This window comes from Pholis gunnellus (genome assembly GCF_910591455.1).
Source record: "Pholis gunnellus genome assembly, chromosome: 4".
NCBI lineage: Eukaryota > Metazoa > Chordata > Actinopteri > Perciformes > Pholidae > Pholis > Pholis gunnellus.
The window spans coordinates 19,801,164-19,819,434 of NC_136530.1; the positions used below are offsets into that span (position 1 = coordinate 19,801,164).

At 41.7% G+C, this 18,271-nt stretch overlaps 3 protein-coding genes across 6 annotated transcripts; 2 read left to right on the plus strand and 1 right to left on the minus strand.

Moving 5' to 3' along the window:
- The first annotated feature begins 448 nt into the window (after nt 1–448).
- Nucleotides 449–4,375, plus strand: LOC306695148 (GDP-L-fucose synthase-like). Of its 4 annotated transcripts, XM_079158303.1 has the most exons (11): nt 449–555; nt 791–906; nt 1,211–1,368; nt 1,444–1,558; nt 1,715–1,843; nt 1,930–2,003; nt 2,107–2,240; nt 3,003–3,134; nt 3,220–3,299; nt 3,637–3,736; nt 3,829–4,375. In XM_079158303.1, the coding sequence occupies exons 3-11, from the start codon at nt 1,211–1,213 to the stop codon at nt 3,882–3,884; spliced, it is 978 nt and encodes a 325-aa protein (XP_079014429.1). In that variant the 5' UTR covers nt 449–555; nt 791–906; the 3' UTR covers nt 3,885–4,375. The 4 variants fall into 4 exon arrangements, with proteins under 4 accessions (XP_079014429.1, XP_079014431.1, XP_079014428.1 ...); XM_079158305.1 differs by lacking the exon at nt 791–906 and having other exon boundaries at nt 456–555; XM_079158302.1 differs by having other exon boundaries at nt 472–906.
- A 147-nt stretch (nt 4,376–4,522) lies between these two features.
- bmb (brambleberry) lies at nt 4,523–10,250 on the minus strand. Its single transcript, XM_079158600.1, has 13 exons — nt 10,216–10,250; nt 9,281–9,537; nt 8,265–8,393; nt 7,993–8,178; nt 7,672–7,894; nt 6,837–6,953; nt 6,568–6,747; nt 6,241–6,447; nt 6,008–6,146; nt 5,475–5,536; nt 5,139–5,266; nt 4,922–5,040; nt 4,523–4,803 (listed from the first exon to the last, which is right to left on the minus strand). Exons 2-13 carry the CDS (start codon nt 9,533–9,535, stop codon nt 4,674–4,676), a joined length of 1,875 nt encoding a protein of 624 aa, XP_079014726.1. The 5' UTR covers nt 9,536–9,537; nt 10,216–10,250; the 3' UTR covers nt 4,523–4,673.
- Nucleotides 10,251–10,686: 436 nt separating this feature from the next.
- On the plus strand, nt 10,687–17,658 carry pycr3 (pyrroline-5-carboxylate reductase 3). The gene is made up of 7 exons (XM_079158464.1): nt 10,687–11,502; nt 13,430–13,523; nt 13,609–13,673; nt 14,713–14,892; nt 14,990–15,202; nt 15,860–15,952; nt 16,046–17,658. The coding sequence occupies exons 1-7, from the start codon at nt 11,056–11,058 to the stop codon at nt 16,247–16,249; spliced, it is 1,296 nt and encodes a 431-aa protein (XP_079014590.1). The 5' UTR covers nt 10,687–11,055; the 3' UTR covers nt 16,250–17,658.
- Nucleotides 17,659–18,271: the final 613 nt, after the last annotated feature.

The following is an 18,271-nucleotide window of genomic DNA, read 5'->3' on the forward strand; positions in this document are numbered from 1 at the left end:
CCGTGGCAAGCGAGAGTCAAGAAGCTGCCGAGCGGACGGAGCCACATTTTGTGAGAACACCCATTGTTTAGGGTTCATTCAGGGTGTGAGATGCCAAAACATAAAAGAATACATATTATTTGAATGTACTGCAAATGTATTGAAACTCAATAGCGTCTATTGAATGAAATGATACATGTCTTGAATTGATAGAAAATAGGAAATAATGGACTCGGGCACTAAAATATGAATGTCATGTCATTGACAAGTAAATGTTTCAAATTGTATCATGATGTGTGAGAAATGTGTATTCAGTGAAACTTTATATTTGATGCATGTTCAATGTCTTTCCAGTTTGAGAATAATTGGAACGCTTCAGCGTGTCGATTTGGGGCATAAACAACAGCCCAGCTGTTCGTAAATACAACTTTATTTTGAAGGTTATGACCGGAAGCTCTCTCTCCGGCGCCGGCAGGTCTTTCCGGTCAGGCATGGACAGGATATGCGAGACTCCATTCAACCTGTCTCTCTATCTTTAAACCGCCTCCTTCTGTCTGTGTAGTAAACAGCCAACGGGTGAGAAAACAACTACTTTATACATGTGTTTGGCTCCGAGTTAACGTTACTTTACTGCACCAGGCGGAAGAAAAGTAAAAACTGTTACTTGCGATACAGCGTTAGTTGCCACGCTCAGGTTGAATTGAACTAGCCACATATAACACTCGCTGAAAGGAATGAATACAGCGGTTACCTGCTAGCATAGCTAACATCAACTTTGGTTGATAACGTTAGCGTTTCTGGCTTTGCTCAGCTCAACAACACAGTGCTGTAAATACTGCTCGCCTCCAATGAGAAGCAGGAGGAAGCAACCATAGACTGAAGGGTGGCAGCAAACAAGTTGGCCTGTTTGGATACCCGAAAAGTGAGGTAAGATTAAGTTAGCTATAGTAAGTTAGCGACTGTTTGTTATTTGAGTCTGGCTTGATGTAGTTTGCGGAACCGCACTGACCAATGACGTGGCATTTACCTGCTATTTAGCAGCTGAGTCGAGCTGCCACACACCCTACCTGTGGACGCTGTCAGGGAGTGTTCAGTGCCTACATTAACTTATCATTACTCCTTTTGTGTAATATTTACATAACCTGACTATCGTATGCAAACGCTCATATTGTGTTTGTATTGTGCTTTCGCTTTATTAAGTATTTTGTTTTGTGTGCATTGCTTTCTCCAGATGAACGGTCAGAGTGATCACACCGCTCCATTGAGGGTGTTGGTGACAGGAGGATCCGGCTTGGTGGGCAGGGCCATACAGCATGTGGTCAAAGAGGAGGGGGGAGCCAAGGAGGGGGAGGAATGGATATTCCTCTCCTCCAAGGATGCCAACCTCATGTGAGAGAACACTTCCTCTAGCTACTGCCATTATGCAAACGCACGTTTTTGGTGCTAATTGTGGCCTCTGTTCAGGAGCATGGAGGAGACGAGGGCTGTGTTTGAGAAACATCGGCCAACCCACGTCATTCACCTGGCTGCTATGGTTGGGGGGCTTTTCAAGAACATGAAATACAACCTGGACTTTTGGGTATGAGGAAGTCGCGCTTCCGCTATCACTGCTGATAAGCTAGCACAGGTGTTTGGAAAGGTTGTTCGACGTGGGTTGAAAGTGGCATTTGTTGTGTTATAAATTGCTATTTATGTACTTGATTTCAGATATTGTTTGTTTTTTGTCCCCTCCCAGAGAAACAATATCTACATCAACGATAACGTGCTGCAGGCCGCACATGAAGTTGGCGTGGTCAAGGTTGTTTCCTGTCTGTCCACCTGCATCTTCCCCGATAAGACCATCTACCCTATTGATGAGACCATGGTAAAAGACCCGCATGTGTTCTCTTAGCTGGCGTCAGTAAATTTGTAAATGGAAACTAACTTTGCTTTGCTTTTTTTTTGCACAAGATCCACAACGGTCCACCTCATGAGTCGAACTTTGGCTATGCCTATGCAAAGAGAATGATTGATGTTCATAACAGGTGGGAACTGATGGGTTTGTGCTGTAACATGTTTAGTAAATGTCCCATGAATAAGACTTGTCTGTAAAACTGTGTGTGTGTGTGTGTTGTTGTTTTTTCACAGGGCGTATTTCCAGCAGAATGGGCGTTGCTATACAGCTGTGATTCCCACTAATGTCTTTGGTCCCCATGACAACTTCAGCATTGAAGACGGCCATGTGCTGCCAGGCCTCATCCACAAAGCGTACATCGCTCAAAGTAAGTCACATTCTTTTATATAATCTAATATTTCCCTATTGATAAAACACTTGGAAAAACAATACCAAATACCTTGGTAGGGGCAACTGTGGCTCAGTGGTAGAGCAGGTCTTCTTTCATTCAGAGGATCGGCAGTCAAATCTCAGGCTCCCTTTAGTCCATGTCGATGTGTCCTTGGGCAAGACACCCCAAATTTAACTCAACTTAAATTCAATTTAAGAAATTATCCAACCAAAAAACCCAGCCCAGTGTTGCTTTTCCAATGAAAGTAGCTAGCAGCAAAAGTCCCTTAAAATGATCATAATGAACGTATACAAGCAACGTCGCTGTTGTTATTTCTCACAGCTGTTCAGCTCGTAGCTTGTGGAAAACTCCTATGATGCGCAATGAGTGCACGGGCACGGTGCCATCAGGTAGACGGGCAGGTAGCCCGGCCCATCATTTTAATCAGGGACAAATAAAATGATTGGACAGACTTGTTATTGTATCCACTTTTTCTGTTTTATTCGGAGCATTTGATTTATAGATTGCTGTCTGAACGTAAAACGAATTTCAATAAAACAAATGTTTCAAAAATACATTGCCTATCTAAGTGGATACTTTCATACACTGAATTATTTAGTTTTAGAAAGCTTATTAAGTTGTGTTGTTACCAGTTAAACCAATATTTAATCTAAGATTAGTAACAGCACCGATGCCAACCCTGTACATTGGACGAGCAGGGTCCATATAAATGGTGCACTTGTTTTTGTGCATGATTAGAGGAGGGGAAGCCCCTGGTGGTCTGGGGCTCCGGCACGCCCAGAAGACAGTTCATCTACTCCTTGGACCTGGCTCGTCTCTTCCTGTGGGTCTTGAGAGAGTATCCAGAGGTCGATCCAATCATTCTCTCTGGTGAGTCCTCATACACGACATGTCCATAGTGAAAGCTGAATTAAGTTCATAGTGCTGATGTCTGTGTCGTGTCCACTGGTTCCAGTTGGAGAGGAGGATGAAGTGTCCATAAAGGAAGCAGCAGAAGCAGTTGTGCAAGGACTGGACTTTAAAGGAGGAGTGGTGGTATCCTTTTGATCATGCAAACTCATTTTTAGAGGTGTTTAACTTGGACCAGGTGGTTTACTATATATATATATATATATATATATATATATATATATATATAATGTTTTATTCAGCAAGGTTATTTGGATAACTTTGTAAACAACCCTCTTGGATCAGATTCCTGGCAAACAGAAAAGGTTCCATGTTTTTGGTGTGTTGTTGCACATCGAGTACAAATTGCAAAGACTTGCTATTTGTGTATAATTGTTACTATAGTCCTTTATAATCAAAGCGGCTGTTTGAAACATTTCTATATCATCAGTTCCATGTACTTACCTTGACCTTTGACCTCTAGTTTGATACCAGTAAAGCAGACGGCCAGTTCAAAAAGACAGCCAGCAATGCAAAGTTGCAGCGCTACCAGCCGGACTTCACCTTCACACCCTTCAAACAAGGTGAGACTGACTGTGAAATACTTGGACATTACAAGAAGTATGTTTGGATTACATCTGCCGTCTTCACTGATTCTTCTGGCTCTTTCTTACAGCTTTAAAGGAAACCTGCGATTGGTTTGTTACCAACTATGAATCAGCCCGGAAGTGAAAGCTATTGCAAACAAGTTGGTACCAAGTCTGTCGACCCGTCTCGCTCTGCTGGAATAGAAGCTGAACAGAGAGGACGGTGATGGCAGCGGTGGTTCATCTGCAAAGGTAGATAGTTACTGAATTAAGTCTAGTCAGTTTGTGTCACTCAATGATTGACAGAATCTCACTTCAAGTCTGCAACACCATCTTGACTTGTTTCTCTTTAGGGTATATGAAGCACTGTATGTCTTTCAATATTGTGTTAATTTGAATTGTTAGACTACTTTAATCTTGGAATCCAGGTGCTGGCAAAATTCAATATTTGCAGATTATTATAAATCCTTTTCAGCAATTCAATCACTGAACTACCTTGATTTGATAATGTTTGGGAGTTTACGTGATCTAGCTTTGACTAATGAATAGAACGGGTTTGCTTTGTACTGTTTGGAGGCTTGGGTGTTATTTTTACTCAGTATATTGGCACTGAGCAAAATAAATGTTTTATACCAATATGTCTTCAGCGTCTTGCCTGAATCTTTGAGTGCTGTGATATCTGATATCATTTGTTTTCATATTGTACAGGAAGATCAAATGTAAAACCGCAAATACGTCTTTTGAGACGACTATTGTTTGAATAGAGGTACAGATGGATTCATAAGCAAAGAAATAATTTATTGACTTAAAAATGAACACAACAGTTGATTACAGTTTTTGCAGAGAAGACCCTCTAGCAACATACACGTAGACAGTTAAAAAAAACATGGCAATAAAAATACATTAAAACATCTGTAGTCTTAAGGTGTAGTGCTCATTTGACAACATAGGAGGTGTGGACTCCTTCGTGGACTCTGCAGTACTCCTGTCCCAGCACGGCTCTCTTCTTACAGGCCTTCCCTGTTTTTGTGACCCCATTGCACAGCTGACGGCCTGATAGAGAGCTGCCACAGAGAAAATAGAAGAGAAAGGAAAGTCATGATCACTTAATTAATAACAAGCAACAATTACTTTTTTTTTTTTTTTTTTTTAAAGGTGTGATCAGAAAGTAACAATCCTGACCTGTTGCTGACTGACGGGGTCGGACTCGCACTTCGTGAGTCGTTTGTGAAATCACGCGAGCTGTTCACGGCATCAAAAATACCTCCAAAGTTTCTAGGGGGAATATCAGCAACCAGAGCCTATAAAATAAAAACAAACGGCATTAGGGCTCCTTTTGAATAACTCATGAGGTACTGTAAATAGATCTTTCTATCTATCCCATGTGACAGTTGCTCACCGCTGAAAGAACCGGCTGTGGTACAAGCTTGGGAGTGGAGTGGCTGGGTGTGCCAATAATTGGCATAAACCTGGACTCTGGCATTGGCTTCCTGTGAGGAGGGGTCACTGCAGATATGCCAAAGTTACCTGTTCACAAAGACATGAGTGAGACAAATTATGAGTGACTGAATCAACTGGGGCGTCACTTTTCTTTAATGGAATACTTTACCCCCAAAATTAACATTTACATATCAGTTACTCACTCCGTGTTACCTTGAATTTTGTGAGGAAAACAGTTTCTCGCAGTACTCATTTGTAAAATATTTAATTTGTAGGTACAGTATACATGTCAAACCTGATATGAAGCTGTCTTGATTCAAAAGGTCATCTTGCTCCATGAAACAATAATTTTTACATCTGAAAAAAAAAGAGAATACATCAAATAAAACCAAGTACAAAAGACAAATAGCAGCACAGCACTTATTACAACAAAGAAATTTCATTTGTGCAGTAATGCGGGACAATTTTGGTACAATAGTTCATTAGAAAATAGTAAGACAAACAATGGCGAGGTGCCGGAGCTGAAATTACACAATTAGTTGATCAGGAAATCAACAATTAATCAGCAACTGCTTTGATAATGAATGTTTTTTAAAGCAAAAACGCCATTAAAAAAAAGGTATTTTCTGCTTTTCTCTTTACATCAGTGTACATTAAATATCTTTTGGAACATTCGGCTGACAAAAGACATTTTGAAGAAGTCACCTTGGGTTCTGGAAACCAAACAAAGGATTTAACAAAAATAATAAATCAAGAAAATAATTGCTAGGTTTAATTAATTAACTTTTTTGCAGCATAGACGGTTTATAATGAACTCTGCAGACTCACTTCTGCGGTGTAGAGGACAGTGGATATGAGACTGGCTGCTTCGGGGGCTTAACAATGTCACACGGGGCCAGTGGCAGCGGGGGGGCGGGCTTTCCTCTGATCTGGAGGCATGCCCACAACTGACTCACAAACCAGTGACCTGCACATATAGACAAAACAAAACAACATTGGGACAGATACGTAAGAAAGGTGAAGACTTTGTATTTGCCTTGTAAGCATCTTTAAGTTTGTACCCAGAGAGAGACTGAGCAGCAGCAGGCTGAGGCCGGTAAGATCCAGCGCCGGCTGCTGGTTGACCTCGGCCACTGCATTGAGAGGCACGGTGAGCAGCAGCACGGCTCGAGAGAAACCTGGACAACGCAGGAACGTCAGCAGGACTGCGCACAGGACAAAGTAGCCCGTGTGTGAGATACACGTCCACATGGCTGTCAGGCTCAAACCTGAAATCACAACAAGCACAAGGGAGATTCAATAAGAAATACAATCTTCACCAACTTTAAATCGTTTTAGGACTACTCTCAAACAAACGTGGTCACTGCACTGCAGGTGTGACGTCTCACCTGCCCAGCCAAGGTAGCCCTGGATCATGTGGAGCCTCTCCTCAATGCGGCTCTGCATGTTATCCAGGAAGTGCAGCGTGGCTCCAAGAGTGCTGTTCATGCGCTCCAGTTTGTTCATCAGGTCAGTGTAGTACTGAGAGGTCTGGTCCTGGTACTGCAGAAACTCAGACATACTGTGGTCTGATCAGCCACAGGGGAAAGAAATACATATTCAAGACACTTACTTCAACAGCAAGTTGTAATTGTGTGACAAATTTAGATTTGATTACCAATTCTTTGGTGGATGTCCTGAGCTTGGTGTCTGACATCTGCGAGGTCTTTAACAATGGCCTTGTGGCTGTCCTGCACCTCCGAGCCTTGGATCTGCAGATGTTCACTCACATTCTCTAAGAGCGGACAGGGAGGCAGGCAGAAGGGAATAAATATCCATTTAATACTACAGGATGTGACAGATGATATTCAGTTTGAAGGGGCAGAATAAACCATTCAGAACATGAAACTGTCATAAACGCTCCATGTAAATCACTTTCTTTGAGGAATAAATGAGGATGTTTAGCAGCTTGAGACCTCAAATCAATCACTTAGTTATTTCTGACTGTAGAACATGACGACTAAGTATTAAGTGACCACGTAGACATTTTCTTAGACAGCTGTTCGAGGCTAATACAACATTGTATGGAGTGCGAAATAACTGGTAATTGATGTATTTTACTTAGACACTTGTGGGCTCTATATGTTTAGTAGATTACTACATTGTACTGTCTGTAGGGACCTAATGTTGCTCTTTAACTGGTAATACTTTAACACATTAACGAATATGACGGCTAACAACGACAGCTCCGGTTTTCTTATCAACGTTATTGTACGAGAAGTTCATTTGTTACGTTTAGAAAATCATTACATTTTATTATTAAAGCGTGTGCTCTTTAGGCGCTTTCAAATACTAAGAGTGCAACCTCAGCAATGTAAAGCACGTATGCAGGTGCACATTTTGGTATGTCGACACTTCATACAGTCACTCAGCACTGTGCTTGTCAAAAGTAACTGTGCCAAATATACCTAATGCTAAATATTGCTCAGTGTGAAATACATGGGAGCGCTCACCCACTCTCTTTGTGATGCCCTGAATGAGCTGGGCAACCAGTTCCTGTCCAGAGGCGATTAGGGCTTTTTCCTGGCCCAGGCGCTCCAGGTTGTCCCTCAGTGAACTCTCCATTTGCCCCTGGCCCTCGTACAGTTTCCCCTGTTGGGCCTGCAGAGTACTGTGACCGTCCAACAGCTTGTCCAAGGAGGCGGCAGTCAGTTCCTTCAGCTCCAGCTGGCCCTCCTGTTAGAAAACAGGATTTTTTTTTAAAAGCATAATCAACTGGCATCCTATACACACAAAGATGACAAAGGAAAAGATGATAATAAATGGAAATCTACCTTCAGCTCCGTCATTGCATCTAGTTGGCTCGTGGCCGTGGAGATGAGCGCGTTCACAGTTTGCTCCGCTCTGCGCCGGAAGAGCTGCTGCCGCGTGGCGTAGCAAACGGAGCGCGCCCTGTTGCTCACTATGTGGTAAGCAGTCCACGTGTCTGCGTCCATGTCTGCTGTACACTCTTTTATGGTCTGAAACATCAACAATGAGATAGCGCCACAAAGACCCACAACACATTGTTTTGGTTCTAAAATATAATGATAACTTTATTTCTTACCATTTGCTCCGTACATGGGTAGGTCCCGCGCCCCTCAGTCTCGGCCTGGCAGTTAAACAGTACGACCCCAAGCTTCGCCAGCTGCTCCTCCGGGAGGCTTTCACAGCTCGCCTTCAGCTGGGCAACCACCTGCAACGGAGCGCAGCGCTTTATGACGATGTCAAGGTAAAAAACAGTGGAGGTGTACCAAAGTGACAGAGCCGTGAGCACTGTGTGAGGAATTTAAGTTTTAAAGCGCTCCTAGCATTGATATTATGTGTTACAATATGTTTACTTGTAGAAGGTTTAAACTAAAAAGGAGTTACTGAATGTATTGTGCATTGTGAGAGAAACCAGAGAATTTATGACACCGACATAAAGTAATAAAGATCAGAGAGAGGGGGATGTTGCTGAAGAGTTTCTGAGCACAGCCTTCAAGGAGGGAGGAATGGGTCAAGAAGATGGCCGACGGAAGTCCGAAGGGTTCGGCCAATCACTGAGCTGATCGATTGGCTGTGGAATGTGAAACATGATACTTTTGAGAGACTCAGCAGGAACAAAGGATCTTCGAATTGCAGAAGATCCTCAGACCTCCTCCGCATCATGGGACAGACACACCATTCTGTCCCGTGGTGTGAACAGGGCCTCATATTTCATGGAATATTATGTTTGTTTTACTGTCGATAGTGTAATTCAGTTTGCATTTGTTTTGGCTTCTTCTAGTCCCAAAACTTCTCTTGAAGGCTCTCAAGTTGTCATGTGATTGGGAGTTTTTAGCAAAAATTGTGATAGACTTCAAAACATTAGCTGGATCTTTGTGTGTTTTGGACTGTATGTCGGTCAAAACGAGCAATTTGAAGACATAATTTTAGGCTTTAGGAAATTGTGATGAGAATTTTCCTCTATTTTTGGACTTTTTGATCAAGGAATTCATTGTTAGATTCACCACTAAATAAAAAGAAAAAAACCAGGTTAGTTGCATAAGTGACTAAGTGGATTCTCAGCCAAAGACTGAGAAACCCTAAATTCCTGTTTACCCTGTAATGACAGCTGTCTAATGGGCTGAGCTCCATCAGCTTTGACTCAGCCAAAAACCTCTCATCTGCAGTGGTCATCTCAAACCGGGCGTCCTTTGCCAGAAGTGCTGGGACTTCTGCTGCTGGTGGAGGAGGCGGTGCTGCTGGTGGAGGGGCCTCCTTTCCTTTCAGCCACTCAAACAACCCGTTGACTGCAGGACAGGCCAGCGTGCAGATCAGCAGGAAGTACAGGCGGTGGATCAGGAGATGGCCCATGTCTGGAGCATAGCACAATAAGAATCCATCATCAAGTAATCCCTTAAATATTTTAAGGGATTTACAACAATAAAAACAGCACAAAAGAAAAATCATTCACGTGTAGTACTGGATTCATTTGTAGCTCGGTTCAGATGTCTTCTATAATGTCCAATTAACTTGCGGGAGAAGTTGTAAAGTCCACATTTTAAGAAGGTCACCAGATGGCGACAACAACAGGGCCAATATGTTTGACAATGTGTATGCAGCATTGCTATTATATACGTTAAACAGATGCACGGGGTATTTTGAGCCCATGCTCAGTGAGCATAACTGCATGCATGCTGACACTAATCAAGACTTTCATTCATACGTCTGAATGAAGACCACACCGAGGCTTTGCCCGGGCATGTCTGCTCTGCTGCACTGGCGCTCCAATACCAGTACCTGCTGTGTGGACCGCTACAACATCATTTTCGCATGAAGAAAATACAAAGTTACAACACTAATGAGGAATAGACGCAACGATTAAATCAACATTTCCGTCTGTTTTAAGCATCACGATGAAGCTTCTTCTGATAAGGTAACCCATTTAAAACTGTGATACACTATATGCGAGTAAGATAATTATAAATGAACTACCTTGCTTTTCTATGCACGCTGGATTAAATGCACATTTTAAACATTGCTAAATCATGTACCTGTTCTTATGTTGTGCAGGTCCTTGTGGCTGCTGTCTCCCTCTCACAGCTGTTCAAAATTACATCTGATTGTTTTGTGGTCCAATGCCTCACAGCCCCATGGATGTATAAGGATAGGGACACAGCCAATGGGATTAGTCGCATTGTTTGGGGTGGGCGGACATGGGGTGTGTTAGATTTAAATCACGGCTGAAACGGAGTGTTCGTGTGCGGAATCATGTGTGTGTTGTTAGGTTGAAAACGTATGAAGCACCGCCCACCCTGGTGCAGCAGCACAGGCGCATAAACGAGCCCACCGATAGTTCACTTTATACAACTGGTTGGTTTGCTGGATGCTCCGGGTGTTTACGACCTGAGACAGTTACATTAAACTACAATTTGATCTCTGCTAAACGTTGGACGTCAGCCATTCTGAAAAAACCTCAGGTGAATAAATACCCTACCGCCAACGTTAGCCGGTGTTATTCACAGCATCGCCTGACATCGTGTATATGTCACTCCGTGATATTTTATGGTTGTCCAGTCAACAAGTAACACGTGCAATGTACTTCTGATCTAATCTGTGCTGGATTATTTTGTTGCTAGCAAGATGCAGCATCAGGGCTGGTTTTCTGCTATCGTGTTTTTTTTAAACACGGGATTTTAACATTTGATCGACTCGCTTTTCACGACCTGCGGGCTAAATACTGCTAACATTTATGCTAGCAGCAGCACCGCTCGGCCCCTGTCACGTCGAGACATGCTAGCACCTCATTAGCATCCTCGCTGTGTGGATATTTTACTACCGTTGGGCTAACGTTTGCTAGCCGTCGAGCTAGCCGGGGCTACGTTGCCACAACAATGGACGACTCTGGCATCAAGAAGCAGAACTGGGACGTGAAGGAGACTGAGTTATTCCTGGAGATCCTCAAGGAGCTGGACATGAAGAAATGCTTAGACGGAAGGAAAGTGAGGAATAACAAGCTCTTCAAGGTGGCACACCGGAGAATGACAGCGGCCGGTTACCACAGATCCGTGGACCAATTGAAGTTTCGCTGGAAACTTCTCAAAAGTGCGTATTACAAGTGTAAACGAGAGCCCGACTCTCCGGCACCGACCAAAATACAGGGCTGGTGGCGTTATGAAAAGACGATGATAGCCATCATGGAGTCCAGACACCCCTTGGTCGGAGACGGAGTCAACTCTGACAGGAACGATGAAGTGACGGAGGACTCGGACGGAGACGCGTCGATACTGCACTGGCCGCAGCCCTGCCCGGACAATTCCACCCAGAACCTGGGTTTAATTGTAGGGGTGATGCCGTGGATGCGACGTCGTCTTGTCATTAGATCATAACCGTGATTTTCATTTCCTCCATGTGTTGTCTAGAGATGCATGCCTTCATTACCCAACCGTGAACATGTCTCTGGGGTGTTCTGATACACAGTCATGTACTCGGTACGCCTGTTTAAAACTAACGCAGTCAAATAGAGGAGTCCTGCATGGAGGACTGTTATACAGTGTTAGACAGGTGTGGATTCAACTTTCTGGTCATCATGTGTCTGTGAATAGTCTATCCACCCTATTTATATCAATAAGGGTAGAATAAATGTTAAACACTTCTATAACGCAGTATGATGCAAAAAATAGTGTTTTATCCATTATTTAAATTTGAATTTCACATAGTTTATATATATATATATAATTGAATAACTGTGAATGTTTAATGTAGACATTGAGTCTACATTAAACATTCACAGGTGCCACTCAAAATGCTTGAATGAAAAATAAATACATTTAACAACCATTTTAACAAAAAACTGAACCGTATACTGTTCATGGAGGTGGGACTGTTGTATTTAACTGCATTAGTTTTATCTTGGACCGAATACACTGACACCTTTTGCGTAGTCTGTCTCAAAAAGGAATGTGAAAAGTATTTGCCTCAGCAACATATAGGCAGACACAACTCTGGGACGTATGTTTCTGGCACCGTACGTGGACGTACATTCTCTTGAAGAATCTCTTTTAGGTGTGTGGAATTTCCTCCGCTGTCATTTTGCTGCTTGATGGTTTTCTGTAGAAGTGGAAAAGGGTGAGAGATGCCCATCACAAGTTCTCAGAGTGGCCTCAACCAACAGTCAAAAAACCCCAAAGATGTTCAATTCACAATTGTACAAAACTGAGAAAAATAGCAGCTCTTCCAATGCTTTGGATGTCACCTTAACAAATGATCGACTCTCAAAATAGTTCTTTAAAAATGTTTTCTGTCCGTTAACCTCATCCTACTGTAGATGCATTTAAAATGATGCGAGTACTTCCGGCTTTTAGCAGCAATATGCTCTCTGAAATCATCAGGTTACAAGATCAAGAGACAAATCTGATATACACGCAAACTTTCCACCTTCTCTGCTGCAGTAACCGGCTTTCTCGTCCCTGTAAGATCTGATCTGGTTTAAGGATGCAGTTGCATGACAAAAAGACCCAGGACATGTAGCTACGGGGGAAATCCAATTACTGACCAAATGTGAACCAGGATTTTATATGTTACCTGATTTCCCTCAGTAATCCGGTTTCTTGTGTGTATGGAAACACAGTTGACATACGTAATGTGTCTCTCTGTTGCTATGTGGCGTTGCATTGACACCAATGCTCTCCTCTGGCCTTATGATGGGATACAAGAGTCACAAAAGGTTATACAGCACAATACGTTATTTACAAAGGTTTTGTGATATCTAGTCTAGTGTTTGAAGCATATGGATGACTCATTGGGCACAGTTAAACTCCTGTTTTTTTATTTTTCTCTTAAACTTTAGATTAAACTTAAAGATTAAAATTGCTTTTAGTTATAAAGATATTTTTATCATAGCTGATGGATTTACTTTATCGCTGCACATTTTTTCTTCACTACAAATTAATCTGCTGATTGTCTCATTGTTTTGTCAATAACCTATCAGAATAATGCAGGTCATAACTTCCATCTTGCCGTGGTGATGTATTCAAAATGCTTGTTTGATTTGACAAACCCAAAGATGTCCGTCGGATAACTGACTAGTATTTGCAGATTTAATTATCTTACCGTATAGTGCGTGTGATACCATTCTCACTGTGTCATGATAGTATTGTGTTGTAGGTCATCCTGTGATTTACACCCATAGTTTTTAGGTAATAGTTAAATAATGATGTCACCCGTCGTTAATGTTTCCACTCAAATCTGTTCTTTCCTTTTGTTCAGATCAAAATGGACCCTGAGATGGACTCGCAGCTGAAGATTGGTTTCATTGGTGCAGGCAACATGGCCTTCGGCATCGCAAAGGGCATCTTGTCTGGTGAGTCGAGAGAGAGATTCGTTGAAACGGAGCAGAGAGGTTCTAAATAAAGACGTTAACAGTCTCTTGTGTGTTCCCATTATAGGAAATGTTCCTCCTGTAAACCTCAAAGTGAGCGCACCATCCTCCAGGAACCTGGGCCGCTTTCAGGTACTTTTTCCCCAGCTTTACTTTTCTGTCAGTGTCAGTAGGATGGGTTGGTTTGCAGGAATTATTTTTATGTGTACATATAATACAGTAATTCCAGGGTACAAATTAGTAACTCCTGTGCAGGAATTAGCAATTCATGTTCTCAAATTAGAAAGTTGTGTGCACGAGTTACTCGAACATAATATTCTGTCATCAAATAGAACATTAACATTAAGCTTAGGTGGCAAAACAAAAGTGTGTCCAGATAGGTCTGTCTTAAAACATACCTTTATTAAGTTAATACAAATTAGGAGTGAATCAATTATTCAAAAAAGTGAAATATTAGTTGTTGATTTCATGACATGGCGATGTTTGAAAATAACCAAAAACCAAAGATATTCAGTTCACTATCATCACAACCCATCTCAATTCCCAAGAGTACAAGGTGACATTTTAAGTGAGCTTCTCCATAATCAAAATATATAAGATTTATAATAAAAGCAGTCTTAACTGTGGCAAAGCTAGAACCAGATAATGTTTTTGAATAAATAGAAATCTGTTATCAAAATAGCTTCCAATTGCTTTTCAGTCAACTTAACATTTATTTGACTAAACATTTCAGCTCTCACACAAATGCTACCTTTAGTGTTTTGCACTGCGTCACATAGCGGCATGTGTGCAGTCATAGCTGACCAGTATTGCTGAAACAAGCATAACTATGTGAAAGAAAAAAACAAATGTTAAGTGGACAAGCACTGTAATGTATGTTATAAGTAAATATTTAATAAAAAGATTATTGCTGGTGAAGCTCCGGGTACTTTCTTCTAACTGATGAGTCGCTTCATCGACCTGTAACTTCAGTTACGATATCTTGACACTAATTTGAAATTAATTAGCGTCAAATTGAGAATGTGATGCACAAATGATCCAACCTCTGTCATATAAAACAAGGTGAACTGTTCATTCTTCCTTGCCCGTGGACATGGATTGACTTTGTGTACGTGTGTCGACATGCTGGTGGACATTTGGGTCAGTAACATCCCTTCTTTTTGGCTTTCAGGAGCTCGGGATTGCCGTCACTCACTCCAACACAGAGGTGGTCTGTGGGTCAGACGTGGTCTTTGTAGCAGTCAAACCTCACCTGGTTCCTCCAGTTCTCAATGAGATTTCCCGCCACGTCACTGACCGACACGTTATTGTGTCTGTAGCAGCAGGAGTAACACTGACAACGTTGGAGCAGGTGAGAGCCCACGCGTAATGGTTTTTCAAACAAAAATGGGGGTTTTCGTGGTTGTCTCGAGATGAGTAATATTTATTTTCTCTCTTTCAATTCCAAGCTACTGCCAGAGAATTCAGTTGCCATCAGGCTTATGCCGAATCTCCCGTGTTTGGTCCAGGAAGGGGCTCTCCTGTTTTCTCTGGGATCCCATGCGAAGCCGGAGGACGGAGCTCTGCTTCGCTCTTTGTTGCACCGCTGTGGTTTGGTGGAGGAGGGACCCGAGGCCTGGATCGACATCCACACCGGACTGAGCGGGAGCGGAGTCGCTTTTGTGAGTGTCCCAGGATTGTATGGTTTGTTTAGAAGGAAGCATTTGTAACTGTGTAACTGCTTGATGACTTTTTGTTTTTATAAGACTTCCTCAAAACAAAGAAGTTAATGATTCATGATTAGATTCAAGCCTGTAATTTAATGAAGTTAAAATGAAAGAAAATAGTGAAACCTGTAATTCTGCTAACCTTTTCTTAAAACATGCTGTACTGTTTTAGATTTCATTCTTCAGACTGTTTTGAACTCATTTCACTCTAACATGAAAGTCAACTTGTAGACGCTACATAATCACAATGAAGCTCAGGTCTGCTTTTATTGTCAATGTACATTATTGTACATCAAAGGTCCGTTTCCGACACAACGCAACCACTGTACTCTGAGATCCAATGCTCTTTGCTACATTGGATGCTGCACGCTGTGATGTGCGGCGAGCACAGCTCAAACGCTGTTGTCTTGAGCATCTCTCTTCCACCAGGGAATTACACTTATGTAAAGCTGTATTGTTGTCCAGGTGGAAACCGCTTAAACACGCTGTACAGTGCCAGAAATAAGCTTATATGGTATTGAATAAATAGTTTACTCTGCAGTAATGCACATCATCAACACTTGCGTGTGTGTGTTTTTATTTGACTGTGATGTGTGTGATCCCTCTCTGCAGGTGTATCTGTTTGCTGAAGCGCTGGCAGAAGGAGCTGTTAAAATGGGAATGCCGAGTGCTCTGGCACACAGCATCGCATCCCAAACTGTTCTGGTCAGTTTTACCGTTTTTTTTGTTTTTTTTTAAGAATACTATGTATTTGAATACACTAGGATTAAATCTAGTCGCTGTTCCATCTGTTTGCAGGGTGCTGGGAAATTGTTACGCGAGTCCGGGAAGCATCCGGCGCAGCTCCGCGCTGAGGTCTGCACCCCAGGTGGAACAACCATCTACGGGCTCCACACCCTGGAACAGGGCGGTGTGAGAGCAGCCACCATGAGCGCTGTGGAATCTGCCACCGAGAGAGCCAGGGAGCTCGGCCAAAAGTCAGCAGCAGGATCCAGGAAATGACAGCTGCCGTTTGCCTTTTTAATAACTACTCAATGGACTTAATTCAAGCCTTACGACATGCTGACTTTTTGGCTCAAGGTCCTCATGGAACACAGAGACAAAGCAGGACTTGTCACACTTTTTTTTTTTTTTTTTTCTCACTTTCCTCACTTTATTCTCTGTCTTTTCATCTTTCATGTCTTTGAGCAGAGGGATTTGTTGTGAACAAAAAGTAAATGTTGGCTCAATCTTTGACACTGACAAGTAAATTATTTGAACATGACCTTGTGGTTTTCTTTTGAGAGAATCGCTACTTTCACATGCACATCAATAATCCAATATCCAATGCCAGTAAGGTGGGACCAGAATTAGAGTTTTGTTGTGGATATGGGAATCACAAATAGATGAACTGTACCACATTTATTGAAGGCCATATTGTCCTGTGAGTTTGAACACGGATGTCGTAGAGCGTCTCGTGAACTGTATCAGTCATTAATCAAGCTCTACTCTCTAGCTTTCAGCCCAAGAAGCAACTTTTCTCGTCATGCCTTACTAGCCATGATTGGATTATGTGCATGTGATGTGGAGTACAGAATGAAAGTAAAGCGTGTGTGTGTGAATGTATTTAGTTATATAAAAAAAAATAGTTTGTCAAATGAAGCGTGCAGTAAATCTAAATTTGGGATGATTGAAGAATGTCCCTGGTTGTGCAGCCGTCCCAGGCGTAGTTCACATCTAGTTGCTGTCTTTGTGTTAAAACACACTGTTGAGATAAATAGTCATGCTGCATGATTCCAAGTGTGTTCAATGCGTTTTCATAAAGTGTCCTGTGAATCCGCTCCCATCGTGTGGTGCCTTAGTCTGAGTTAAGTTGAGGTCTTGCAATCAGAAAGCGGCGGACCTGTGTGATGAATGTATCTGGAACCCTTTTGATGGTGGATTGAGTCATTCTTCAAGCAAGAAGAACAAGCATTTGCGGTCTCGTTGTTCTCAATGGTTTTGATTTTCTGCTCAGTTTTATATCATAAATTTGATATTTTGGGGTTTGGCATTGTTTGTTGTAGAAAAGCAATTTCCCCCTCTTATATACAGTCTATGATTTCACTTTGGGCTTCAAGAAACTTTAGCTGACCAAACGATTAAAACGATTTATCCAGAAAATGATTGACATGTTACCTGATGATGAAAATAACCCTGCATCTCAAAGACCGTTGCAGTTGTTTATTTATTCTATTTATATATCATGATCATTATCGTCCATCGTGAACTTCCGCTGATAGAAATCTGAAAACCACGTGACTTAAATGAACTCTCCAAAACTGCTCCTGAATCTGCTGTAACTTCATTGGCTTTTACATTATTCTATAAAGAACTCTACTTTCTATTTCAAGAGAATACATCATGGGCTGAAAGCAGTGTACTGTACTGCAATACTGTACTTAAGTACTATTTTAATGTACTTTTTTCTCAGTTTTAAGATTTTATGCAGCTTTAAACTTCTACCCTACGTTTTAAAAGCCATTGTTGTACTTTTTGACCACTACATTTATTTGACCACATTAGTTACAAGTTACTTTGCCGATTCAGGTTATCACTACAAAATGCAACTAATACATTATTATAGATCAAGCTACCGACCAGTGTAGAAATTAAATTTAAATTAGCTCCACCTTCACCAGCTGCAACATTTAAGTGATATACACACTAATGCATCACTATTTGTAATGATGTAATATAAATTACTTAATACTTGTATTTGAAGTACTTCTTCCACTGCTGGCTTCAAGTGTTTCTTGCCACTGCACTACCAGGTTTAAGATTTGGTAAATGAGTACACACATGACAAGGCTTGTCATAGAACAAAGGTTGAAAATACATAAAGTGGTCCTTTAGACTAAATTTAGATCTGATTTCTGTCTTAATTATGTAAAATGCTCCACTGTAGTAGTAGTAATAATAGTTCATATTATTCTGATCATTGAGTGTCAACAATGCATAGGATGTAACGTCCTATTGAAACATTAATGATTCATAACTCCCCCC

Coding starts and splice junctions, on each gene's coding strand:
- LOC306695148 (XM_079158303.1), top strand. CDS start 1,211: ATGAACGGTCAGAGTGATCACACCGCTCCATTGAGGGTGTTGGTGACA. Junction 1,844..1,929: donor ACCCTATTGATGAGACCATG/GTAAAAGACCCG, acceptor TTTTTGCACAAG/ATCCACAACGGTCCACCTCA. Junction 3,300..3,636: donor ACTTTAAAGGAGGAGTGGTG/GTATCCTTTTGA, acceptor TTTGACCTCTAG/TTTGATACCAGTAAAGCAGA.
- bmb (XM_079158600.1), bottom strand. CDS start 9,535: ATGGGCCATCTCCTGATCCACCGCCTGTACTTCCTGCTGATCTGCACG. Junction 6,954..7,671: donor GGGCATCACAAAGAGAGTGG/GTGAGCGCTCCC, acceptor GTCCGCTCTTAG/AGAATGTGAGTGAACATCTG. Junction 5,267..5,474: donor TCAAGACAGCTTCATATCAG/GTTTGACATGTA, acceptor CTTTGTGAACAG/GTAACTTTGGCATATCTGCA.
- pycr3 (XM_079158464.1), top strand. CDS start 11,056: ATGGACGACTCTGGCATCAAGAAGCAGAACTGGGACGTGAAGGAGACT. Junction 15,203..15,859: donor GCGGGAGCGGAGTCGCTTTT/GTGAGTGTCCCA, acceptor CCCTCTCTGCAG/GTGTATCTGTTTGCTGAAGC. Junction 15,953..16,045: donor TCGCATCCCAAACTGTTCTG/GTCAGTTTTACC, acceptor ATCTGTTTGCAG/GGTGCTGGGAAATTGTTACG.